Source organism: Grammomys surdaster, unplaced genomic scaffold (genome assembly GCF_004785775.1).
Source record: "Grammomys surdaster isolate TR1022 unplaced genomic scaffold, NIH_TR_1.0 62, whole genome shotgun sequence".
Lineage (NCBI taxonomy): Eukaryota > Metazoa > Chordata > Mammalia > Rodentia > Muridae > Grammomys > Grammomys surdaster.
In genome coordinates, this window is record NW_021604564.1 from 20175750 (window position 1) to 20202342 (window position 26593).

A 26593-nucleotide genomic window follows, 5' to 3' on the forward strand; every position below is an offset into this window, starting at 1 on the left:
GTGATGAGAATAACAAAAGTTGCACTTCTAGGTTTATTTGGAGAAATCTAGTCTACTACTTAAGAGATGTGGGCGAGAACAGCACACAGACCCAAGGGCTGTGTTTTGGGAGTCCGGGTGGTAGTTTTGCAACTTCTTAGTATTTTCGTTTTCTTACTGGCAAAAGTATAACAAGATGGAACACACACTCACACACACACACACACCCTTGCCTTTTCGGATGAGTAAAAAAATACAATTTCTAAATTACATAGTCAGACATTACATACAGTAATGCTTGGCGTAGGAGGCATTTATTAAATATATTCTGGAACGACCTGTCCAACAGCCTCGATCAAGGTTTCTTCCAGATGTGATCAGGGGTCATCATCAGGCGGCGCAGCCCGAGCGTCATCAGGAAGTGCGTGCTAGCTTCCGGCTGCAGAGCTCCGCAGACCTTGGATGCTCGGCTACCTGAGGGCTCGCCGGACGCGGGTGATTTGCGTCATTAGGAGGCGCGGCGGGGCTTCCGCCGCCTTGAAGTCCGAAGTCAAGAACAGCATGTCTGGGTGTGTACTGTTCTCGCGTGGGGCGACTGCGGCAGCAGCTGCGGCGCGAGCTTCCCGGGTGCTGAGGGAATTCATGGCGAAGCGCCGCCCGCTGCACACCAGTCTGCAGAGCCGCTCGTTCGCCAAGGAGCTCTTCCTGGGCAACATCAAGCAGGTAAGAGGCAAGTCCGGGCTGCCCTTGTTCTCTGCTCCCACCTTTCGTTGGTACCTGGCCGGAGTTGGGTGGAACGTTATCTGAGATCTTCAAAGGCAAACGGCTGAGAGGGTGGGGTCGGAAATGTGGCTTAAGTTAGTGTCACAGTGGTCTCATTAAGTAGTAGCCCAGGCTGTCCCTGGACTCACTCTGTAGCCAGGCATGCCTTGAATACGTGGTTCTCCTGCCTCAGTCTCCAGAGTCTAGGTTTGCAGTGCTCCATCACGCTTGACTTTCCAACTCTGTCTTGTCAGGGAAGTTTGGGGGATCATTGAAGAGGTGATTATGAAGACATCCCTCTGTTCCGGCAAGATTTTTTTTCTTTCCATAATTTATTTTTTATTCACATTGTGATTTCGAAACAGCTCATTCTGTGCCGCTTCTCTGGCCTCCCATCAGTTCCGAGACTCACTCCAAGGTTCCTTTCCCGTTTCAGAGATCCACAGCCCATCTCGGAGCAACCTGGAGGCCATAATGCACCTATCATATTAAGAATGAGACGGCTTTTCAATGAATTTGACTCTTTTGGTATATTCTCTTTAGAACAATTTTTCTCATATTGTCTGACTGACTTCATTAGAGCAGAAGTCAGGTCTTGGGCTAAGAGTGGGTGCCCTGCTGCAAAGGTCAGAACTAGAACTTTGAAGTGTAGGAACCATTTTGCCCACATCCTGGGGCTGAGGGTGCTGGGGGACTTGGATTCTTGTGCCTTTCCGAGGCGGCAGGAAGAGGGCAGCCATCGTTTATCCCCTCCAGTCTTTAAATCTACCCTTCGTCACCTGTCAGCTTTGCAGTTTTACATTTCTGTAGTTAGTGAGAGTCCCAGTGGTCAGCTGTCCTCCCCATGTCCTCTACTTTCCACTACTGTGAGCTGTACACCGCTGCACACCAGTCTGCAGAGCCGCTCATTCGCCATAGTGTATGTAGCAGAGGCTGACCTGGTGATTAGAACTCAGCTTTCTCACTATTCAAGGATAATGCTGCATCTTGAACCTGTGCCCTCAGGCTTTGGCCCAATGGCCAGTAGTCTTCTACACTTTGCCAGAGCTAAGTCATCACTTCTCATCCCCATTCCTACCCCACCCACCATTGGTAGCTAATGCAGATAAGTACTTAATGTTTGTTCTGAATACACTCTAGTCCTCAGGTTTCTGAAAAACAAAAAACAAAAAACATTTTCTCTTTTATCTCCTTTGTTAGTTCCTTGGCTTCTCAACCTATAGACCTTGGCCAGTGTCTCTGGTAGCCTAGTTGAAGTCAGAGGGAGTGTCATTGTTTGTGTTGTTTTGTTGTTGTCATTGTTGTTGTTCTTCTTCTTTTCTTTCCTCCTCGTCCTCCTCCTCTCCCTCCTCCTCCTCCTTCTTTTCTTCTCCTTTCTTAAAGTAGAGGTGGAAGTTGTGTTGATTACTTGTTTTGAGACTGTCTCTCTGGGACTCAAGATTTTTCTGCCTCTGCCTTCCTTCCTGAGAGCTAGATTGCAGTTATATGCCACACCTAGCAATGCTGAATTTTTCTAAACTTCAAGCCTATGGACCTCTCTTTTTATTATGACCAGCCCCTTGATGACCTAATTCAATGTCCTAGATTTAAATGACACCTCTATTCTTACGACTCAGATTTATTTTTCAACTTGAGTTCTCCCTTAACTCCAGACTTATGTCTCCCTTTCTCCTTCACATCTCCTCTTAGATGTCTAATTAGCATGTTTAATAAGCGTATATGACAATCTCTCCTGGATCTCACCCAATCCTGCTTCTCCCAGCACCCTGTTTACCATAGATAATGGCTACTCTGTGATTCAACTTTTTAAATATCTTCTCCAGTGACACCTTTGATTCTTCTTATTCTCATCCTCATATTGAATCCTATAGTAAGTAAGTCTTTGTCTGTCTTCAAGTTATATTCAGATCTGACCACTTCTCACTTCATTGCTACTTCCTGGATTGGACAAACACCAGCTCTCAGAACATTTCTGGGCCTTGGTTAGGACCATGGCAGTGGTACTTAAGAGTCTGAGGGGAGCTGGGCGGTGGTGACGCATGCCTTTAATCCCAGCACTTGGGAGGCAGAGGCAGGCGGATTTCTGAGTTCAAGGCCAGCCTGGTCTACAGAGTGAGTTCCAGGACAGCCAGGGCTACACAGAGAAACCCACTCTCGGAAAAAAAAAAAAAAGAATCTGAGGGGAGAGAGTATCCCAGTTACCCATGCCAGTGACTGACATATGCTCTTAGTTGGCCTCGAGTCTGCCTTGGAGCAAGTGGGAGGTTGAGTGGGTGAAGTTTGCGTGGCATTAGCAGACTTAGTTATTGCTTCTGCAGGAGGATTACTTGAGTAGTAGGTTCTGTTGCTTTATCAGCTTGAAAGATGCTAATTAATATCATACTCCTCACCCACACTGTGCCTCATTCAGTTTTTGTCACTTTTAACTAGAGAATATTTTCCTTGTTAATCTCCCTTAATTTTTTTTTGTTTTAGTTTTTTAGGTCTTGTTCTGTTTGGGAAAATTGTATTTGGGTTGTTGTTGTTTGTGAGACTGGGCCATGATGTGTAGTCTTGGCTGGCATGATGTGGAGTCTGCCTCAACAGTAGAGTGTTGGTGGAGAGCAGCATATTCTTTTAAGTCACTTGTCTCTTTTGGATAGAGACCCATGACCCTCTTGTCCTTGGGCCAGAGTCTGGAACATTGCAAATGTGGAGAAGGCGGGAATGTGAATAATAGGACAGGGTAGGGACAATTGAGGGCTCCCCTTGAGAGAAACTAAGGAGATGGGGAGCTCCTGAGCCTGGAAACTTGTGTTCTGTCCCTGATCAGCAGCTGTGGGTCTAAATCTACACCCTATCCCAAGCAACTAGAGGAGTAGTTACAGTTCAGAGGGCCACAGGTCCTCAAGCCATGTGGGATGATTTCAAAGGCCACGAGGGAATCCTGGAGAGTTGGCCACTAGTAGTTAGAAGCCAAGTCATTCTCCAAGAACAGTGAGTGGCCATGAGAAGAGCTTGGGGTCTTACACAGGCATGGTTACTTCATGTTCCAGGACCTAAGTATGTCCTTTCTGACCCTCGCAGCTACTTTCTGTGATGAACAGGATTATATAGGAGAAACCACACTAATAGAGGACAGATAAGTTGTGCAAAGCCAGTCACACATGTAAAGAGTGGCTAGGCTCAGGTTGAATTCTTGTCCTGTGACCCTGCCACCTCACATGCTCAGCACAGGAAGCCAGTATCCACAGCACAAGAAACAGCTGCTCAAAGAGGGACACTCGGGCTGATCAGAATATGTCCTTACCATTGGGAACGTGTGAGCTCACATAAAGACTGATGTCCATTTTAATGAAGGGTCCTCATATCTACTGTCTCCTACAAGTCTCAAAAGGACCTTGAGGAGATGTGACCCGCACATTGTCAGGAGATCTAAGTGTAATCCTAGGCTCCTTGCTTACGGGGCACACTCCACCACTTGTTATTGAGAAGGAAACTGTTGAAGGTTAGGATTCAATCGATCTCCTCGGGGAGGAACGTAGATATAGATAGCATCTAGACATAAGACCCACACCTGAGGCGTTGTGTGAAGTCATCTTTCTGCCTCCTTCCTGGGACCAGATGTAGCATGTAACACGTTTCCCCCCTTTCCTTTTTGATAAATATTACAATGGGTAGTTGCTGAAAATTAAACTTGTCATTTATGTTCTTCATTTTTAGAAAGGCGTTTTCCCATTTCCAGAGGTTAGTCAAGATGAACTTAGTGAAATCAATCAGTTTGTGGGACCGTTGGAGAAATTCTTTACTGAGGAAGGTATGTGTGGTTTTCCCTTCATTGCTCTGTTCCATTACAAGATGAACTGTATTGCATACGTTGGAAGCACTACAGGCAGAGGAAGCTCTTAGTGTCGCTATTAAGTCACACAGTTTCTGCTCATAGTAGAACCTTCAAGGACCACTCAATTTCTGCTTAGTTAAAAGACACTAATTCGATGCGTCTCTAGATCTCTGTGGTAAGCAACTGTTTTAAATGTTTCTATATTGTTGCAGGCTAAAACTTGCAAAAGACTTGATTAAAATGGGTAACAAGATGAAAATGGCTAAGGCCAGGTAGTTCACACTTGTTAATCGCATATCGTGGCAAAGCCTGTATGAGCTGACATACATGTTTCCAAGGGTTATGTCTGGTTCTCTGTACTGGGTGTTTTAGGAACTGTTCACAATCTGGCCCAGCATTTTCTTGGGGACTGTCTGCTATTCTGGTTTGTTACAGTGGTAGCATCTTGGATAACTCATCTAACATCACAAACAGGACATTGCTGTTGGTACAGGCCAGCTGATCTCACTCAGTTCACAAAGCTTAACCTGCACTGGTGCATATTTATGTGTGTGTTCTCATACACTGCTGTTGTGTGTGTACAGTCATGGAGATATAGATACAGTGAAATAGTGAAGATTCTCATGCTATCTTTTTAATGATCAGATTTTACGTAACTTCCATGACTCCTTGAAACGTGTTATAATTTTCCCATTTCAAGAATAGGAGTGGTGTTATGGGGATGGGTTGTTTGTTTGGTTTGGGAGACAGATCTCACTTTTCTGGCCTGGCCCTGCCCTGCCCTGCCCTGCCCTGCTCTGCCTTGCCTTGTCTTTTGGTTTTTTTGAGACGCGATCTCTCTACATAGCCCTGGCTGTTCTGGAACTCACTGTGTAGACCAGGTGGCTTTGAGCTCATAGAGATCTACCTGCCTCTGCCTCCCAAATGCTAGGATTAAAGCCGTGTGCCACCATGCTCAACCAGGGCCTCATTTTACCTCTGTATAAGGGGTTTTCATATTGCTTTTAGTGTGTGTGTTCATATGTTCATATATGTGTGCCACAGCATGTTTGTAGAGCTCACAAAATAGCTTGTAAAAGTCAGCTCTCTCTGACTATCTAGATCTCAGGTATCAAGCTCGGGTTGTGAGCCTTACAGAAAGCGCCTTTACCCACTGAGCCAAGTCAAAAGGCCTAGGATGAATTTTGATCCAGTGACTGATTGAGTGTTACACAAAGTATGTTACTTTCAGAATTTTGGAGTATAGTGTAGGCAATGAGGCTTCTGAACGCTAGATAGAAGTGGGCCCAGACACAGTCTGCTTAGTACCGTTTATCCTGACCTTCCATTATCATTCTGAGAGCTGTGTACTTACTCTCTGGTGTAAGTTGATTACTCTTGTGATCAACTGTAAGTAATTACTGGTTGAGAAGGTACCAGTAACTTTAAAGATCCAGTAGAATGTGTGTATTAGTTCCATCTTTCATCACTGTGACAAAATTTGCCTACTTAGGGAGGAAGGGTTGTTTTGCCTCATTTTTTGAGACCATAATTTGCTGAGGGGAGCATCTAGTGTCAGAAGCAGATCTAAGCTCTGATCCTCACATCTTACACTGAGACAGAACCAGGAGAACAGATGGTTCTGAGCTGTGCTCAGTTCGCCTTCTCCCCTTTTCATGTAACCCAGGACTGCAACCTGTGAAGGTGCTGCCCACATTCAGGAAGGGGCTTCCCTTCTCAGTTAAAATAAATATCCCTGGAAACTCCCTCAAAGGCACACCAAAGGTTTGGTTCCTAAGTCATTCCAAATTCAGTTGACAAGATGAACCGTCATAGATAGCATGGCTCTAGGAATCTGTGTCATAGAAGTACATGATACGCTGCTGCTTGACCCTGGTGACTAACACCTACGTCAGGAGAAAAACTTACTTAGCACCAGTCACTTAAAAATACAGTTCTTAATACTTAATTACGTAAAATCAACAATATGCCACGTGATCCTGACTAAACAACTTCAGAGTTTAGACATTTTCTGCCAGTGATGCTAGTGTAGTATACAAAAACCATTCTGTATACTTTTATTTATGAACATGTCTTATTTATTTTTACTTGCTTAATCAAGATAACTTATTTTTGTCAGTGGACTCTCGAAAAATTGACCAGGAGGGAAAAATCCCTGTTGACACCTTAGAGAAGTTGAAGAGCCTGGGACTTTTTGGCATACAGGTCCCAGAGCAGTATGGTAAGTTACAACAGTGGACTCTCTCATGGAGGTATGGCTCTTCAGCGAGTGCTTCCCATCTGTGCGTTTAAATGCAGTTTTCCAGATGTGCTGTTTGGGGCATTTTCCTGCCACACTCAAATTTACTGTAGCAAATGGGAGATTTTCTTGGTCTTTTAATTCCTTACCTGTTTGTGTTGCCAGATACTAAAGTATAGCCTCCCTTCTACAGCAGAAGGTGGGCCCTCAAATATACAGAATAGGTCCTCAGCAGAACCATATCTGGAGCTGGTCTAACCTGAGACATCGGTGAAAATCATAATGCAGTGCACAGGGAGGCTCACACAACAGGAAGTGAACACTCTATCCCAAGTGTTCCACTGCCACAGCAGAAGAGCCTTGACCTGGTGCCATCTGGATTGTAAACGTTTTTCTAGTTCGAGGGACTGGGAACATACTTAATGACCTGCTGTTTGTATAGATGTCTGTAGTAACAATTCAGCTTTGTATATGTCCTTGCCTCAAAGAAATCTGGAAGATGTGCACAGAAATGCTCAGAATAAGATTATAAGTGACAGTTTGATTGTGCCATTCTGTGTTTTATGATTTTTTAAAATTATAAAAACTGCTGTTACTTTGAAATTAGAAAAGTGAATCCCCTTCCCCCAGTCGAAAGAAGCAGCTAGACTTGTCTGTCTTAGGTGGCCTGGGCCTCTCCAACACCATGTACGCTCGGCTTGGGGAGATCATCAGCATGGATGCGTCTATCACAGTGACCCTGGCAGCCCACCAGGCGATCGGCCTCAAGGTCAGTTGTCTGAAGTGGTATTTGGAGCTTTCTGGAGGACGTAGGAGAAGGGACTGTTTCTGTGATAGAAGCGGACTTTATGGCTCAGGGTCTAGAGCAGAAACCCAGCTGCAGTTGGATTTGAGACAAAGGTTAGAGCTGTCTTTGGAAAGAAATCCTTTCCTGAGCTGTCCTGTCTTTACATATACCTTACTTGCCCCTCGACGTAAAGCATGGTGGGGCAGCTTCTTAGGCACACAGTCCTCAAGGTCTTCACATTAGATGTGTGTATCTCTGCTTTATACAGGTGAAAGACAGTTAACTGGATTCCATGTCCAGCTTTGCAGCCCAAGATTGTGTATCCAGACCGTAGTTACTTAGCAACAGGGTTGGGGGTGAGAAGCACAGCTTTGAAACGTGTGCCTATACTGGGTGTAGTTCTAGCACCCCTGTGTATTCACATTCTGTCATCCAAACCAACCTGTCCATAAGGGAGAGGTCTTCAGCTTATGAATAATGAGTTGGAAACTCAGAGAAGAATCATATCTGACCCAAGGTCACCCAGGACTGCACTGGAACAGCCGAGGATGGCAATCCTAGATGTAGACTCCAAAGCTACCACTGTGTCTGTCCATTGTGTAAGGAAGTGGGCCTTCCCTCAGCAGGTTGGCCTCCTAAGTTCCGTCTGAGGCTGCTGGCTCTGAACTCATCCTATCTTCTCTTGAGAGAAGTAAATAATTGTCAACAGAAGGGATGTCTCACAAACACATCTCACTCTCACCTTCAGTTGATCTGTGTGTTTCATTTAGGGGATTATCTTGGTCGGCAATGAGGATCAGAAGGCCAAGTATCTGCCCAAACTGTCGTCTGGGGAACACATCGCAGCCTTCTGCCTAACAGAACCAGCCAGGTCTGTGTCCTCAAAATGTGTGTATACTCAGCACCTTCCAGGCCTGGACATGGAGCCTGTATGGAGTACCTGGCTTGTATATCTTCATCTCTGAAGCCTTCAGAGAGTCAACACCTATTGATAGGATAATTATCTCTGACCCACTGAGACTTACAGATGACAGTCCTACAGCACGTACTAAGTCAGAGTCTGTGGTTCACAAGCCTCCTGACACTCAGGGATGAATTCAAACTTCTCTCAGTTTTCCAGAGCACATGGGATGGGTGGTGAGTCCACATTTTCAGATTAGGAGCTGAGGTGCAGTGAAGTGTGATCAGTCTACAGTCACACAGCATGACGAGGCAGGCCTGGACAAGACTCAGATTCTGATGCAAGTCTAACTAGCGTCTTGTTCAATCTTGCTTCCCTGTGTTTGAAATTCTGGAACAGGCTTCTTCATATGGCCTAAGCACACCCAGAAACTCTTGGTAAGCTTTGGGAGCTCACGTTCCCATGTCAGGAACAGACTGTTCCACTACCACCTTTACTTGTTATCACACAAATCTTACAGGATTTACTGGATGTGCCCGCCCCTCTGCTTCCAGAACTGGACCTTCCCTTATTCGAGCATCAGAGTTGAAATGAACAGATCTGTTTTTGTCTGACTCAGTATTTAAGGGCTATCTTATATCCAAGCCCTCAGACCAATCCTAAGCTTACTCCAGTATTGCTCTCCCTCAGTCCTCTCTTTCCATCTTTGCAGTGGGAGTGATGCTGCCTCCATCCAAACCAGAGCTACGCTAAGTGAAGATAAGAAGTACTTCATCCTCAATGGCTCCAAGGTACAGCCATGACCTCTTTGCCTGTCAGGATTAGTCAGTCTTCACTGCCTCTGTGTCTACCTTCTGCACACCAGACACCAAGAGATCTGCACATCACACCGGGTATGGGCCACTCCTATCTCAGACCAGCCTGAGGCAGACTGGAGTGGGTGGCCCGAGTCCCTCAAGTGACAGAGCCAGAATTGGAGCGAGGTGCTCTTATCTCCACAGTCTCCTTAATCCTTCATGCAGCTGCTCTTGTGTGTTTATTTTCAATTTCTATACCACAAGATTTCAAAGAGGCAAAGTATAGTGCAGTACACTTGCATGGCCGGGCTCCCAGCTGGAGGAGTCACACTCATAGCTGGTAGTGTTTCTGTTGACTTCATCACCTCTGGGTGGGATCTGAGATTTAATCAGGGATTGCTTAAAGAGAGAACACTGTAACACCATCAGCAAATGGGGAAAAGGATAGTAATATCTAGTTAGCATTCGGCGTTTCCTGCTCACCTCCTACGCTTTGCCCTTGATCACTTTGTTCTGCTTGACTCACAAAGTAGATAATTGCCATCCATTGTGGTCCTTTGAGCACTCTTTTCCTCATCCCCCACTTTCACCTGTTTAGTTGATAAGTACAGTGTGAAGTCTGTGTGTCTGGCCTGAAACTCAGTGTTGGGTAGAGCTGAGGGGTTTCCAAAGATCTTTTGTTTTTTCCTCAGGTTTGGATCACCAATGGAGGACTGGCCAATATTTTTACTGTGTTTGCAAAAACTGAGGTGGTTGATTCTGATGGTTCGATAAAAGACAAAATGACTGCGTTCATAGTAGAAAGAGACTTTGGTGGAATCACTAATGGGAAACCTGAAGATAAATTAGGCATTCGGGGCTCCAACAGTAAGTAGTGTGGCAGACGTGCTGTGCATGAGCGTGGCAGACTGGAAAGACAGGCCGGGTCCGCTGTGACCTGCTGTGAAGGTGAAAGGGCACTTCATTGCTTGTGGTTTTAGTTTAGCACTTTAGCAACATCACAGTAAGAGTGCAGTCACAACCCGTGCTTCTTGGTACAGTCAGTGTTGTTGACTCCAGGTGGGTGAGGGCAGGAGTGCGGATCACACAGCCACATCCTTGGCACACATCCTGTGGCAGGACACCATATTTTTCTTTCCTGGAATCTTCTTTTCTTTCTTCCTGCTGTCCAGACCACCTTTCATTCCTTGGTCTGCCCTTGCTTCAATGGAAGCTGGTGTCCTGTTTGTTCCCTCAGTTCACCCGTCTGGCTATAATGTTCTTAAGCTAGTCTCCTGGTGGAGAGTGGCATGTCAGGGCCCAGAGCTGTGCACCGTGTGCTGTGCTGAACATTCAGCAGTGTCATTTACCTGCTGACACCTGGGAGTCTGGTGTCCCAGCAGCATGCAGGACCCCAAAAGATGGTTCATGAGTATGCGATGAAGTCAAAGAGGAAGGCAAGAGTGCCCGTACCTAGTAGAGTACTCGTTGAAAGAGTGACCAGGTCCTCTAGCCCATGTACCCAACCCTTAAATATGACTAGCAGACAGAGAGATCATGTTTCATGGCATTCCACCCCCACAGGTTATCACACTTGGCCCGACTGTCCCTTGAACCCTAACCTTCCTTATCCTGAGTCTCTATCTCTGGTTCAGCATGCCAGGACTTGCATTGTTTATGTATTAGAACATCCAGGCAGTGCTGCAGGGAATGTTGTGCACAGAGCACTGTTCAGCCCCTGCCTCGTCCTGGGTACCTTCTTTCTCATTGTTTCACTCATACTGACCAATAGAGTCAGCCTTTCTTTCAGGATGGCTGCTGGTCCCTGACTACAGTATCCCTGTCCATCAGACACCTTAGATTTAGCTTGCAGCAGTGGAATTTTATTTTTTACGGTTTGGGGATGCCTGCTTCAGCTTGAAGGATGTTGGTGAATTGGGTTAGGTTGTTGTGTGTGTATACATTGGGTTGTCTACATTCCGTCTGTTAACACCCCTACCCTAAGCTGGGAAGAAGCTGCTCTACAGAACATGAGTATGGCTTTGTTAAAAAGAATCCCATTGAATCTAAGGTCTGAGGAAATGCTGGTACTCTCCTTTGCTTTTCTGTCTTTGGCTATTTTGGTCCTTTCAGCTTCTGTTAAATGTTACCTTAGGAGAGTCTGTCATAGCCTTTCAAAAAATGACAGCCTCCCTTCAGCTCCATCCCTCTGTATTGAGCTGTTTATTTCATCATAGTACTGACCATGCTGACACGTCCTTGCATTTATGGTACTGTATTTCTTTCTGGCCAAAGAACGAGCTCTGTGAAGGCAGAACATGGCCTTTCTCTGCTGTTCTTTAGGATGTTAAGTGAGTGCGTCAGCCAGTCAGCCACAGGCCTATGGTCCAGAACAGAGCAGTCTGCATTTGTTTGTCACCATCTTTAAATTCCTTGTGTTTTAGCATGTGAAGTCCATTTTGAAAATACCAGAGTGCCTGTGGAAAATGTCCTTGGAGAAGTTGGAGGTGGCTTTAAGGTAAGTTGCAGGCAATCTCATGCATGTGCTGTGCCGTTTCACATGTGAGTCTCATGTTCTGCCCTATCCTTTTTCCTAGCAGGCTCGCCTATGCTTTACCTGTGGCCTGGTGTAGCTCTGGGGCATAGGAGTTCAGCAACATAGAGATGGAAAAAAATGGCTTGCTCTTAGAGGAGGGAGTCTGGTTAGGATGAGGAGTTTTTATTCCCCTTGGAGACTTCATTTGTCTTGTGTGAGGAATGGAGTTCCTGTCTCTAGCCAGTGTGAAAACAGGCTGGTGGACTTGAGAAGTTCAGGCTCCACAGACCTTAAGTCCCTACCCTAAGCTTTTCTTCTATAGTCAGGTTTATATTTTGAAGATTTCTTTTTTTGAGCAGGATAGAGTCTTACCAAGTAGTTATGACTGGCCTGGAACTCACTATGTAGACCACACTGGCCAGAGACCCACCTGCCTGTGCCCCCAACCCCTAGTCCTGGGATTAAGTGAATGTGCCACCTTATTTAGCCAGATTTCTTTCTTTCTGTTTTATATATGTGTGTAAGTGTCTAAATTTATGTATATAAATTACATGTGTGCCTGGTACCTGCAGAGGCCAGAAGAAGGTGTCTAATCCTCTGGAGCTAGAGTCACAGGCTATTTGTGAGCCACTGTGTGAGTGCTAGGAATAACCCGAGTACTCTGCAAGAGCAGCAAATGGCCATGGCCTCTGAGCCAGCTCTCCAGCCCCCGCTTTGTGCTATTGAGAAATAGTTTATGTGACATTTAACTTACACATTTCCATCACTTTTACTATACTGTCTTTTGTGCCATCATCTCTTCTGATCCCAGCAGTGCTGAGCTTCCTGTTCTACCCCATCCTTGGCAACTGCTCATTTCTTTTGTCCTTCCTTGGGTTTGTGGATGATGAGCATTTCATATGATGGAAATCATACACAGTGTATTTATGACCTGCGGCTTTCACGTCATATCTCAAGCCATCATCCATGTCACTGCATGAGTCAGTATTTCATTCTTTTGAATGGGTAGATGATGTTCTCCAGTGTATGTCACTTTGGGGCTAGTGTCAGTAACAGAGTTGTGGACTTTCAGCCTCAGATTTTTGTTTAAAAAATATGTTGACAATTCGTTTGAATGTAAATGTAGAGATAGAATTGCTAGCCTATAATAGGATAGAATGACACATTCTTGAAGAGCTTTTCCCACAGTGGTTATAGTGTATGAGGTTCTACATCTTCACCAACACTTGGATGCTGTCCATTTTTAAAATTAAGCATGAGGCTTCCCTCTGTTTCTTCAGTTGGGCTCTCTAGTGGTGAGGAGAACCCCTGTGACTCTGGATGGGGTAGCTCAGCATGGAGCTGAAGCTGTGTTCCTGTGTGGCTCCCAGCTGTTCACTCTGCTGGGTCAGAATACAGGACGAGGAAAGAGGAGGACCGGCAGAGCCACTGTGGTAGGCACCCGGCACCAGTCACCAGGGCCACCTCTGTATACAGGCTTGTCTGCCAGGTGTGTGCTGGCTGTAGTCTGGAGAAAGTCATGACACTGTACTTCACCACAGCTACTGCATCCGTTCAGCATGACAGTGTGCGTGCTGATCCTGAAGTCCAACTACAGTGATAACACCCTTGGCTCTGTCTGAGGTTCTCTTCCTTCACCTGGACAAGGAGTGCTGGCAGGTGCATTTAGAGTTTGAGCAATGACTTGCAGTCAGGCCAGTGATGTTAATGGAAATGCACAACAGTGACTAGGCCACTCAGTTCAAGGGTTGGTGCTACTTGCTTCTGGCCTGAACAGAGGCAGGGGATTAACTCGGCCTGATGCTGGTGTGGAATTGTACACAGTTGCCTTTGCTTTCATGAAAGCTGTAGTATGGCTGGCTCCCTCAGCTCCTTCAGTGCCTCTCCACTTTTTCCACCCTCCCACAGGTAGCCATGAACATCCTCAACAGTGGACGATTCAGCATGGGCAGTGCTGTGGCTGGGATGCTCAAGAAACTGATTGGTATGTGTATACTTATCCAGCTTGTTGCTGTGACAAAATACTTTTCAAACACAGCGTTAGGAAGGGAGGGTTCACTGTGGCACCCAGTTTGAATGCGTGGACCATTTTGGCAAGGTGCAGCTAGAAAGTGTCTTTAGCTATGGCTGCTAGGACATGAGGCAGTTGGTCACGCTGTGTGTGTGTCAGGGAACAGAAAGAATGGATGTTGGTCTCCCATGGCTTTCTCCTCTTTTATTCAGTCTGGAACCTCAGCTTATGGGCTGACACGGCCTATATTCAGGGTGACTCCTCCCTCCTCAGTTAAACATCTCTGGCCACTCCCTCACAGACATGCCCAGAGGTGTCTCCTAGTATCAAGATTTGAGATTCTAAAGCCATTCATATTGACACTGAAGATTCACCTCCACAGTAGGGAAGTCAGGGGCAGGAGACTTCTGCAGCACCCACTGCATACCGAGAATGTCTGTGCCACTTCTGCAGGATGGGCAAGTCTGAGTTACACCATTTGGACAGACAGCTTAAGTTAGCATCTGGCCCTTGATTTAAACCAAATGTTCTCCTTCCTCAGAGGCTGTGTATTTCAACATCTCTCTGCTTTGCATACACACTAGTCAGGCATCTGACAGAGGTTAAAGGGTTGTTGCTCTGCCCATGACAGATATGGCTGTTTAATGAACTTTGTTCCATGAGTGAAAGAAAACATTAACTCTAATCTCACTAGAGCCCCCAGGGCTCCTTGGACATAGCTGTGGGCTATGAAGTACTGGAAGCAAAAATAGCCTTGTGAATTCTATGACTGTTGGAGTTTACAACAATGTAGGCACACATTTGGGTATTCTCCCTATTTGATTAGTAGAGAAACTAAGGCCCAGAGAGGGTGGTGGTTTACACAAGCCTCTGCATCATGACCTAAAGGTAAACCAGCCTGCTAAGTTCAGGCTCCTTTCAACATGCTCTGTGGCTCTCCTCTGTGAGGGTTCTCACCATCTAGAAACATGTGGGCATAGGAACAAATGGAGACCAACAGCAGCTGGATCACACCAGAGGAAGTATCTGGAAAACAACATGCAGGCAGAGATAGAGGTACTGGTGCCAGAGTAGATGGTGAGGTGTACCTCTGGGGCACTTAGAACCCAGCACTGTCAACAGCCATGAATGATGTGAGACCCCAGCCAGAGCTTTGACTTGAAGCCCCACCCTCGTGCTGTAGCTGAGTGTCTGTGGCCCGCTCCCTCATCTCACTTGGATGCCCTGTGCACCTGGTTTTGTGCTAGATGCCTCCAGCCTCCCATCCCTTTACCTTCCCAGCATTCCTGTGAGGTGGGTACTGTGAAGGGAGGCAGAATGTTTCCTTCTACACCCTCACAACTTACTCAGCATACTGTATTCTTAACCTTCTTACCTGCTGCCTGTGGGCCCCATGAGGCCCAAGAATTCCACCTCCAACTAGCTGCCAGAGAGTGAGAACTCTGGCTTCAGGGCTTGTATTTTCAGAGACAGAACTCTCATGGTTTGTTCTGGGTGCTGAAGAGTCATCATGTTGCCCTTAGGAAATATTTTTCCAGTAACCAAAAACCAGGTTGGTTTGTTTGTTTGTTTTGACAAATCTGTTCTTCTTTAGAACTGACTGCTGAATATGCCTGCACAAGGAAACAATTCAATAGGAATCTCAGTGAATTTGGTTTGATTCAGGTACTATAGACTTTGTGATTTGTTGTGGGTGGGGAGAGGCTTTCAATTCTGTCTCTGTGCTATGCCTGTGGGCAGGGGAATGGGAAGACAACTATATCAGGCATTATTGATGCTGGCTGGGACAGCAAGACTTCTGATATAATTTGCTTTTCAGGAGAAGAGAGGATAGGAGCTTTATTTAAGTCTATGCACATGCAAATCACTTGATACTGTTTTTCTAAACATTTCAGGAAAAGTTTGCGCTCATGGCTCAGAAGGCATATGTAATGGAAAGTATGGCTTACCTCACTTCAGGGATGCTAGACCAACCAGGATTTCCCGACTGCTCTATCGAGGCAGCCATGGTGAAGGTAATCCCAGCAACCGGAGCATGGAGGGAGACCATCCTTTCTGATGCGACCCATGGCATTTTCAGCCACCTTCCTTTTGTTAGTTGATGGCCCGTGGCCCTGTGATTTCCACCTGTGCAGCTCTCTGGGCCAGCTGGGCCCTAGGGTGAGGCTGGGAGAGGGGATTCAGAATGGTGCTCTCTGCTGCCCTACATGGATTGTGTCCATTTCTTTTCCTGATTGATTTTACTGTATACCAACAGGAGAAAACACAAACATTAAAACTTTATATCCATGTAAATTAGCTGGGTCCTCCTGGAAAGGAATGCTTTTTTTCTTTTTTTTTTTTTCTTTTTACAGAGTAGATGGTCTTTCTTCTTGGTCAGAACTTTCTTAAAGAACATATTTAGTGAGGTAAAAAGACATCATTCATTAGTTACAAGATTCTGATCTCTCTGGTCTGTAAAAGGGCTAAGTTGACTTTTAGGCTATTTCCTGAGTTGCCTGCTTGTTGCTGTTCTATCTTAAGGGGTTCTAGAAACATTGCAAGTAGGAAATGTTCTAAAACAACCTTTGATTCCAGAACAGTCCCAAGTTTCTATCCCTGTCCCTGGGCTTCCTCAGACAGTCCCCTCTCAAAGTGGCTGACCTTTTGCTGCAGTGATTCTCCTAGGCTTACCCCTGAGCTGTAACAGAGGAGGGCGATAGTCTGATGTCTCCCATGGATGCCAGTGGGTTAAACGGGTGACCCACAGCACCAGCGGTTACCACCTTCACCTCTGTGGCCTTGGCTGCTTTCCACTCTTTGTCCTCCATCCCAGCCACCTTTCTTCCTTCTCTGGGTCATCACGGGCAGTTGGATCAGGCTTGCCCTAGAGTATGGGCAGTATACCCAGTGTCATTCCATTAAAGAAAACTGACTTTCCCTTCCCAACAGCAATCAACTACTTCTTAGTGAGGAGTGGTGCTTTGTACCCCACTTCCCTTTCTCCGTGCTGCTAGGTTTTTGTTCACCTTGAACTTGTATGGGTCTCATGCATGCTCTCATAGTTTCTGGGCATCTGTGTGTGTCTCAGTTCTTTGTGACGGGAAACTGTTTTCTTGAGGTCATGTGCCCCCTCTGGCTCTGCAGTCTCTCCACCACCCGTGCATTCAGCCCTGAGCAGGGCTGTGGTAAAGGAGGGCTGTGGTAAAGGAGGGCTGTGGTAAAGGAGGGCTGTGGTAAAGGAGGGCTGTTGAGGGCTGTGTACTCCAAAGCCTCTTACTGTTTTCACCTTGTCCAGCAGCTCCCCTTCTCAACAATCAGTAAACTGGGTATTATGCAGTATGGAGACAATCATGGCTTTATTTACTAAGTAGCTGGCCATGGAAAGCTGTATCTCAGAGGCCAGGGAGATCCATCCTCTTGAATTGCCTAAACCTAGAAGGAGCCCAAGGATATGGGTGTGTATGTGTTGAAGTCGGGGCAGACTGAGAGAAGCACACGTCGGCTGTCACATCAGAGCAGCAGCAGTAAGCTCTGGAGCCTGGGTTCATTCTGCAGTTGCCATTTCCTAACTGTCACCTAGAACAGGTCACTTAAATCTCTTGGCCTCTGAGTTATCTATAAAGTGGAGGTAGTGAAAGCACCTACAGACTTGTGGAAGCTGAAGGAGCTATAATAAACAGCTCGGGGTACCGAACACACACAGCACATGCCTCCTACTGGTCAGTTTTATTATAGCAAAGCATAGTCAGAACAAACAGTAAAGTTTTTATGAAATAAACAGTCAAAAATATGTGTATGTAGATATCCATTTTCTGCTGCTTCTGCTTCGGGTCCTTTTTTGAGGTTGGAGAAATTTTCTTCTGTTTTGTTGAAAATATCTTCTGTATCTTAGAGCTGAGTTTCTTTTCCTTCTTCTATTCCTATTATTAGTAAATTTGGTCTTTTCATGGTGTCTGATTTCTGAATGTTTTGTGCCTGAATATTTTAAGATTTAACATTTTCTTTGAAGTATCCTTGTCTTCTACCTTGCCTTCAACACTCGAGAGTCTGGCCCCCATGTCTGGTACTCTGTTGGCAGGGCTTACCTCTGAGGTTTTTGAATGACTGCCAAAATTATTCATTTCCAGTTTTATTTCACTTTGGGTTTTCTTTAGTGATTCTACTTAAGTCCTGAGCTGTTTTCAACATTTCATCCTACTGTTTGTTTTCATGACTTCATTAAGGGGTTTATTCGTATCATCTTCAAAGTCCTTGTCTTATGCTTCCGCTATATTAGACTTTTTCAGGGTCTGCTGCTGTAAGGATACTGGGCTCTCCTGGAGACATATTGTTTGGGCTGTTTGCATTTTGACTCTGATGTCTAGGCATCTGTAGTTATGACTGAGGTGGTGTAGGTGTTGCCATCTATCTGGCCTTGTCTTTGTTGGGTAGGTGTTCCATGCCTTAGTTTCTTTTGCCCTCTCTGGATCTTAGGAAAGGATCTCTAGGCTGTAGGTTGCCTGGTATTGAGTGCCACTGAGTCCATGTCCTGTGTGGCTGCTGAGGGCCCCAGGTAGAGATTGTTTCTAGGAATTGGTGGCTGACTTAAAGGAGTGGGAATGGGCTAGAAGGTGGGGCTAAGAAAGGGGCTTTTTTTGTTTGTTTGTTTTTGTTTTTGTTTTTGTTTTTCGAGACAGGGTTCTTCTGTGTAGCCCTGGCTGTCCTGAAACTCACTCTGTAGACCAGGCTGGCCTCAAACTCAGAAATCCACCTGCCTCTGCCTCCTAAGTGCTGGGATTAAAGGCGTGCGCCACCACTGCCCTGCTGGACTTGAACTCTTAAGAGAAATGCTGGAAGATGTGACAGCCTATAGAGATGGGCTATGGAGAATCCATGAGGGGTCCTGCTTAAGCTTAGGAGAAGGGGCAGTTGTGTGCTGGGCGAGATTCGTTTTCATTCTCATGTCCTCCTGGTACCTTCCAGCTACTGACTGATGCCCAAGAGCAACCATCTCCACACATACTAGTCCTAGATCCTGAGTGTCATTATCCATAGCATGCTCAGTAGACAGTGGTCATGAGAGCAAGATGGCAGACACATGAGAGTGGCAGGAGTGGGCACACTTCCTAAGAAGGATAAGTCTGGGTGAATAACAAGTCTAGGTGCTGCGTGAGAGCATGACAAGTCCCATTGGGATAGAGCAGGCTGGTGTATTCCGTCCTGCCTGTTCTTACCTGGAAAGTTCCTCTGGAACCACTCATTTCCAAGGTCAGGTTCTCCACACATTCTCCAACTGAATCCTGGGCAGCTGCACCCCATTGCTTAGGTCTTACTCTTAGGAGGGAGTGACTGGGTTGTGGAGGACTCCCACCAGGGTTTAACCTTGTCTGGGTCTGTGGCAGGTTTTTAGCTCTGAGGCTGCCTGGCAGTGTGTAAGCGAGGCTCTGCAGATATTTGGGGGCTCAGGCTACATGAAGGACTACCCCTATGAGCGCATGCTGCGTGATGCCCGCATTCTCCTAATCTTTGAGGTGAGTGTTCCTGCTGGCTGTACTCCTTGTGTACCCCCTCAGTGTTTCCCTGTATGCCCCCTTTGTGATGTCCCTGTACCCTGTGTACACCCTCTTAGTGATATCCCTATGCCCCCTGTACACGCTACACCCAGCCTTCCTAGTCCCAAGAGAGGCTGCTGAGTGTCCAGAAATGGCCTGCAGTGATGTAGAGCAGGCTGTGTCCTCTGGTTGGACCCTCTTAATAATATGTCAGTGCCTCCACCCTCCCTTGCTTTGTAGAGGGTGTTTAGACTGGAGAGACAAAACAGTCCCTTCAAGTCACACTCCCGAAGACCCTTGTCACTGAGCCCTCAGCTTCCCGGTGACTGCTGTAGTTTTGCCAAGTTAATTCTGGCTGGGCAGGCTTGGACCCATCTGTGGGAGACCCAGCGTCCAGTCCCAATTCCCGCTCTGCTCCCACTCATACTCTCTGGGTTATAACTTCACTGTCAGTAAACTGACATGGTTCAATAGTGTCCAGGGAAGACTCACTCTCACCCCTGACTTTCTCAGTTTCTAATTATTGCCTCCATAAACTTATATGCCTTCAGGGGTCAGTTGAGTTGAAGTATACCACATATAGAGGGGATTGGGACCAGACACTCTTGGGATGCGATGTAGGGCCTGACTGCCTGGAGGACACATGGAGGCATGGGTAACATAAAGGATGGGAATAGCTCCCAAAGGGAGCTCGTGTCTCATGATGAACTTGATGCCCCAGGGCAGTTTGTGTGGCAAGTAGGCAAATGGCATGTACTTAACCCAGCCAGGACTTTATGGTTAGCACTGGGTAAACAAGAGGAAGGAAGTATCTGTGGACATTTGAATAAGATGGTGAAATATGACAGAGAGTTGGATCATGGAGGTTAAGTGGAAAAGACAGAAAGGAGCTGGGCCTTGGATGGTCTTGACCAGTACATGGGCTTTGGAAGCCATAGGAAAGTTTTGAACGGGGGTTAATGTGGTTGTGCAGTGTTCTCACCAGGAGGAAGGAACAAGCAAGATAGATAGGTCCCGGGGACTATCCTTCACAGTGTCACGGGGCCATAAGAGTTTGACATTTAGACAGGAAAGGGATTGGAGCTGCAGTGTGGTCAGGCAATGAGGAGAATCCTTAGACTCTTGTCAGCTCCAGTGGAAGGTCTCCTTGGTCTTTTGGTCCCAGCCAATATCTCTGCCTTATCAGTCAGCCACAACCTAATAGTAGAAGGGTTAGCTTTTTCGAGACTGAGGCATGTCTGAGGCCATTTTTGTCTGGAGGCTGCCCTCTATTGGCCCTTTCTGCAGGGAGAGACCCAGACTCGATCCTGACAAGGTGGTGTGGTCAAGCTGGGTCTGCTCTCAGGGCCATAATTCCCAGAAGGTTGGGAAAGTTATGATGTAAGGCATTTTTTGTTCAGAGCCTAGGATAATACCACAAGAGCCTCCATACCCAGCTTTTCTATGGAGGCAAACTTCTCTCTCCTTGGTTCAGTCCAACTAACTACAGGATGGTTCTGGCTCTCAAGCCTAGGTCAGTAGCCTACAGCTCCTTGTTCTATAGTAAGATTGTATTAGAAGTCTAGGAGTCCTGTTGAGTACTGCTCTTACATTGAGAAGCAGTGTGTGTGTGGTGGGGGGTGTCTCCCTGAGGAGCTTCCAGCTACTGTTGCTCAGCTGTCTATAGCTTGCTGGAGATTCTGGTCTAAAAGAGAGCCATGGATTATCTGTTCCATACTTTCTGTGTCCCGGGCATTGTATCTCTTTATCACCCAGGGAAATCTGGTTTCATTTTCATGAGTATTCTGGGACCTAGAGAAAGGTGTGGACCATGCAGGACAGGCTGTGAGAGGTAAAAATCCCAGGGGAAGAGAAGCCATACCATCAGGTCAGCCTTACTCTCCTTCCCTGTGTGATCCCTCACACCTGGCCACAGCCTGTGTGTAGTGACTGTGCTTAACCAGTCACAGACCGCACTGCTGGACTGCTTTTGACCTCCACACTTCTGGCCACAGGGAACCAATGAGATTCTTCGGTTGTTCATTGCCCTGACAGGCCTGCAGCATGCTGGACGCATCCTGACCTCGAGGATCAAGTATGTGCTGCTTTCCCATCTCTTCCTTGGTCCCTACTTGTCTGTAGGGGCCAGAGGAAAAAGGCTACCCAATCTTGGAACAGTGGGTGGGGAGTAGGCTCACTGCAAAGCCGGCACAAGGAAGGACAGTAGCATTTGTGTTGTGGTGACAAGATCTGGAAACTCACACCTCTAGTTTGCTCTTCATGTGGAAGCAGCAGGAAGGACAACCTACTCAGGCTGTCCTCATGGCCTTAGAGTCACACTGTCCTCTGGGCACACTGAAATTCTGTCTCCCCATCCCCTGCTAACTTTGATCTCTCCCACTGGTGCTTGGAAATGTTTATTACTTTAGCTAGAGACGTCCAGAAGCTAGGAAATGACAAGTGTCCCATTAACGAGGAACAGTCTGAGATTAGTTTCTCTTCTCTGCCCCTCTTTATCCCCTCTGCCCTCATTCCAGGGCAGAGCAGTCACAGTCCTTCTGGATCCCATGTAAAGACTGCTAATAGGATTTTGCAGACTCCTTAACTCTTTGGAAACTAGCCGTACAACTAGCTTCCCTCTGCCAGGAGGAAAAAGCTACTGTGCATAGAGCCCATATGCTTAGCCATTGAAGAGCACAGAGCTCTATGGTTCCATACTGCTGGCCAGTGGGAGCAAGCTGTAGGGTCTTAAGTCACAAAACTATGAACTTCCTGCAGAGAGCTTAAAAGTGGCAATGTGACCACAGTCATGGAGATGATTGGTCGGAAGCTTCGGGACTCACTGGGCCGAACTGTGGACCTGGGCCTAACAGGCAATCTTAGTGTTGTCCACCCCAGTCTTGGAGTAAGTATGCCCACCACTTGGACTTCCCTCATTTGGTACCCTCCTGCAATGTATTCCCAATCCAGAAGGGTGTGACTGGCATCTTGGATCCTTCAGAAAGTTGGGAATACTCAGATGCTGCACTCTGTCCCTGCCCTGTCTCCCTGGAATTCCAGACTGAATATTAGGTGGGTCAAGTGGAACACCAGAGAGAAGAGATGCTTAGTCTGTCTCCTTCACTGATAGGACAGTGCCAACAAGCTTGAGGAAAATGTGCATTACTTTGGCCGGACTGTTGAGACCCTGTTACTCCGTTTTGGAAAGGTAAGAGTGTCTGGCCAGGTATGGGACACTGCTTCCCCTACACCCACTGCCCCATGACCAGCAGCCATGGGACTACTTTGAGCCCATAGCCCACCTGTAAGACCAGGCTTAGAACAGAAATCTTGACCTCCATGAGGCTGAAACTGCTAACCAGTACAGCCCATGGAGGGGCCCTGCTAGGTGGATTGTTCACAGTGTTCTCAGCACCTTCTAACCACAGAGTGGCTTTTGGAGAACCTGGAGGGGCCACCTACCTGGGGCTGAATGCAAGGAGTTAGTCTCTGTGCAGAATCCTGCTAGAGCGGCTCTGAGCACACTGAGCACCACTCTCTGGTGTCAGACAAGTTTCTGAAACCTGTTTAAATATAAACCATGGCATGTGCCTAAGTATAGAGAAGGGAAAAGCGCCATTAGTCACAACTCTGAACCTCTGTCCTCAGAACATTGTGGAGGAACAGCTGGTGTTAAAGCGGGTAGCCAACATCCTCATCAACTTGTATGGCATGACTGCCGTGCTGTCGAGGGCCAGCCGCTCCATCAGAATTGGGCTCAAGAATCACGATCATGAGGTAAGCCTTGTATGGCCCTACACAGGAAATACTGAACAGAGCCACAATGAGCTGGTGTCAGGGTTGTGGCTATTGGAACACTCCCTTAATCCCACTGTGCTTTAATGAAGCCTGGAACTGAGGAAGGGAGCAATTGGGTGGTGTGGCCTGTTGGAGAGTCCTGCACAAGAGAGACAGTGATTCGGGGTCTCCAGCACCAAATGGTAGTTGCAGAGATGGGTGGGTGAGTTTGCTGTGGTATGGCCATGTTGGTGCTGTTCCTGTGGTATGACTAGTGCCTTTAGTCTCCTATAGGAGACAGACAGGTGAGTGACAGGCCCACCCTCATTCATTACCTGCCCTCCACTTTTCTCACCCTGCAGGAAGAGGCAGATTAGTCACTAACAACTCCTACTTACCAAGTTTTTGATGAATGTCCTTTCAGAGTAGCCTATGGATTCCCACTTGACAGAAAAAGCGGTCTCAGAGATCTTGAGTAGCTTGCTCCTGGTCAGCCTGCATTTGCAGGGCACTGTGTAACTTCTGAGCCAGGCTCTTTTGCCCAAGATGTGATTGTGGCAATAGGCTGGGTTTCTTAGAATTCAGAGTCAACTTCAGAGTTCTCAGTTACCATCCTTTCTGACTTTGGTTCTCTAGGTTCTGTTGGCCAACATGTTCTGTGTAGAAGCTTACTTCCAGAATCTCTTCAGCCTGTCTCAGCTGGACAAGTGTAAGTGACTGGGCACGTGGGAAAGTGAGCACCAAGGTGATGTCATAGTGATAGTGAGCAGTTGGTGCTCTGTTCCCTCCCAGAGGTGCTGCCCGAAAAGTGGGTATGCTGGTGTCTGTTTAGGTGATGTCCCAAAGAAGGAGACAATCATTTTACCTGTCTCCTTACCCACAGACTCTGGCTAAAATGAGTTATGGAACTTCAGTATGTTGTACAGGTGATGAAATGGCTTCTCTAAAAGCTTAGGTCTGGGAAACCCATACTACTTTGGGCCAGCTTGTCTATCTGAAATGGTTTTTCTCTTTCTTAACTGCTTGTCCACATTTTGAAATATAGCCAGATTCTCCTTAAAATGGCAGTCTGAAGAGCCTTAACCCTGTTGCCAGTTATTGTGGAGAGGGCCATTAAAACCCTGGAGATGTAATAATATCCTGTAACTATAGATCCTAACCCAGTGGCCCTGCTGCCCTGTAGGACTGACACATGGTGAAGAGTAGTGAAAGTCTTTCTATGAGCCACTTACTAAGAACGGCCTTCCCACATAAGACCTGAGGGCCTAAAGGAGAGTATCCTTGGGTACAGCACCAGTGGAGAACTGACCTGAGTGAAAACATACCATATTGCAAAAGGATCGATCACCTTTCTCCTCTCACAGTCGCTCCAGGAAACCTGGATGAGCAGATTAAGAAAGTATCTCGGCAGATCCTTGAGAAACGAGCCTACATCTGTGCCCACCCTCTGGACAGAACATCCTGAGACGGAACCGTGTACCTACCTAGCCCAGGTTAACATTATTCAGCCTCTTCAGAAGACAGAAACCTTGGGGTCATCTGTGTGGACTATATGTCATTTGCATACACTAAAACCCTTTCTTCTCTGAGGAAAAGCAATAGTTAGGTTTTGACCTGTAGGCCCTGTATCTCCTGGAAGGAAGGAAGTACTGATCAAATTGTTGAAGGAAGGAAGGAAGGAACAAAGGAAGGGGGGAAAAAAGACAGGAAGGAAGGAAGGAAGGAAGGAAGGAAGGAAGGAAGGAAGGAAGGAAGAAAGAAAGAAAGAAAGAAAGAAAGAAAGAAAGAAAGAAAAAGAGAACCAAATTGTTGATGGCTCCTGTGTGTGACGGTACATCTCAGTGGACATGGGCCCACCTTTAAGGCTCACAGTGAACTAAGATTTGGGCAGCCATTCCTTCTAAAAACACCTGGGAAGTCGAGTCTATACCACTCACTGAAACTGTTTTCAGGAACCACTTAACAAAGAATATAAAATGTCTCACTTTATGTCCCATCTAGACTTTATGTTCTTCAGTCCATGACCTTGTGGGGTCGTAACAATAAAATTTCTTCTTGGGTGTTTTCAAGTTTGACTTGTGGTATTCCTCCACTTCCTTTGTTAGGGTTACGCCAAGGGGCTGGCTGGGTGCTTTCTTTAATTTTACTAGAATGTTGTCTGTTTATTCTTTGATAGTTGTATATATTTAATGATGTGTCTTGGCTATGTCTACTCTAACCCTCTTCTGTTCTTTCTGGCATCCCAGCATGCTCAGCTCCCTACTTCTTGTTTTCAATCACTGTGTGTAATTAGTACTGTGTGGGAGTGTTACCGTGCTGGCTTGCCCTCAGGTGTAATTAGTACTGTGTGGGAGTGTTACCACCATACTGGCTTGCCCTCAGGCGTAGATGATTTTTTTTTTTTTTAAAGATTTATTTATTATATAGGAATACATTGTAGCTATTTTCAGACACACCAGAAGAGGGCATCAGATCTCATTACAGATGGTTGTGAGCCACCATGTGGTTGCTGGGATTTGAACTCAGGACCTCTGGAAGTGCAGTCAGTGCTCTTAACCACTGAGCCATCTCTCCAGCCCCGCGTAGATGATTTTTGCCCTCTCTTAAGCAGTGTTCTCTTGGGTGGGGGTTAGTGTGGCTGTCCCACCAAGAGCTGAGTGCTGAGTAGTCTTTATTCTTTGTAGCCTCCTGAGCTCCACAGGTCCTCCACATTACACACTCATTCTAAGAATCACTGTTGCTTGCCTTTTTTTTTTTTTTTTTTTGATTTTGTAGTGTTTGTTTTAACTTCCTTTCTTTCTTAATGTTATTGTAGCAAGGTTTATTTTCTCCTGAGGCCTTAGAGATTTGTTTTTCTCTTCAGTCTGAAATATTCCTTCAAGTATCTTCTGCAGAGCTGGCCTGTGGTTATAAATTCCTTTCTATCAAGGAATTTAATCTCCTGTTAGTTGTAACATAGTTTTGCTAGCTAGAGAATGCTGGATTAGCAAGGGTCTTTGTTGTTGTTGTTTGGAAATCTACCTTTATTTTGTTGCACTGTGGGTAGGGAGGCATACCTGCCACAAGGCTGTGTAGAGGTCAAAGGACAACTGTGGAGTGGGTTCTCTCCTCTCATTTTTGTGGTTCCTGGGGTCAGGTTGTCAGGCTGGAACGGCAGGTCAGGTACTTTCCCTCAGAGCCACGTCCCTAAAATACTCCCTGTTAGCATTTGGACCATTTGACTACAGTACGGCAGGTCTTCTCTGGCCATATGGGTTTGGGTTCTAAATGCCTCTTGTCTTTGTTTCTTCTACATTTGAAAACATTTTTGCTATAATTTATTGAAAAGCTTCCCAGGTTTTACTTTTGTCTCTACCTCTTTAATTTCATGGATTCTTGAGTTCCTTCTCTTGCTTGCATCCAGAGCTCCTTGCTTTTTCAGTCACACTTCCACAAGTCATCATTTTTTGTTGTTTTGTTTTGTTTGTTTTCCTTTACTGATGTTTGAATGTGGTTCTTCATCTCCCTTGCCTT

General features: G+C 46.3%; 1 protein-coding gene across 1 annotated transcript; it reads left to right on the forward strand.

Annotated features, from left to right (window-relative positions):
- The first annotated feature begins 540 nt into the window (after positions 1–540).
- LOC114618686 (acyl-CoA dehydrogenase family member 9, mitochondrial-like) lies at positions 541–25155 on the forward strand. The gene is made up of 18 exons (XM_028764461.1): positions 541–702; positions 4444–4537; positions 6681–6782; positions 7463–7569; positions 8358–8458; positions 9201–9279; positions 9978–10152; positions 11709–11782; positions 13709–13784; positions 15406–15476; positions 15707–15826; positions 19175–19303; positions 21319–21398; positions 22082–22208; positions 22434–22511; positions 22952–23080; positions 23717–23789; positions 24445–25155. The coding sequence occupies exons 1-18, from the start codon at positions 541–543 to the stop codon at positions 24543–24545; spliced, it is 1878 nt and encodes a 625-aa protein (XP_028620294.1). The 3' UTR covers positions 24546–25155.
- Positions 25156–26593: the final 1438 nt, after the last annotated feature.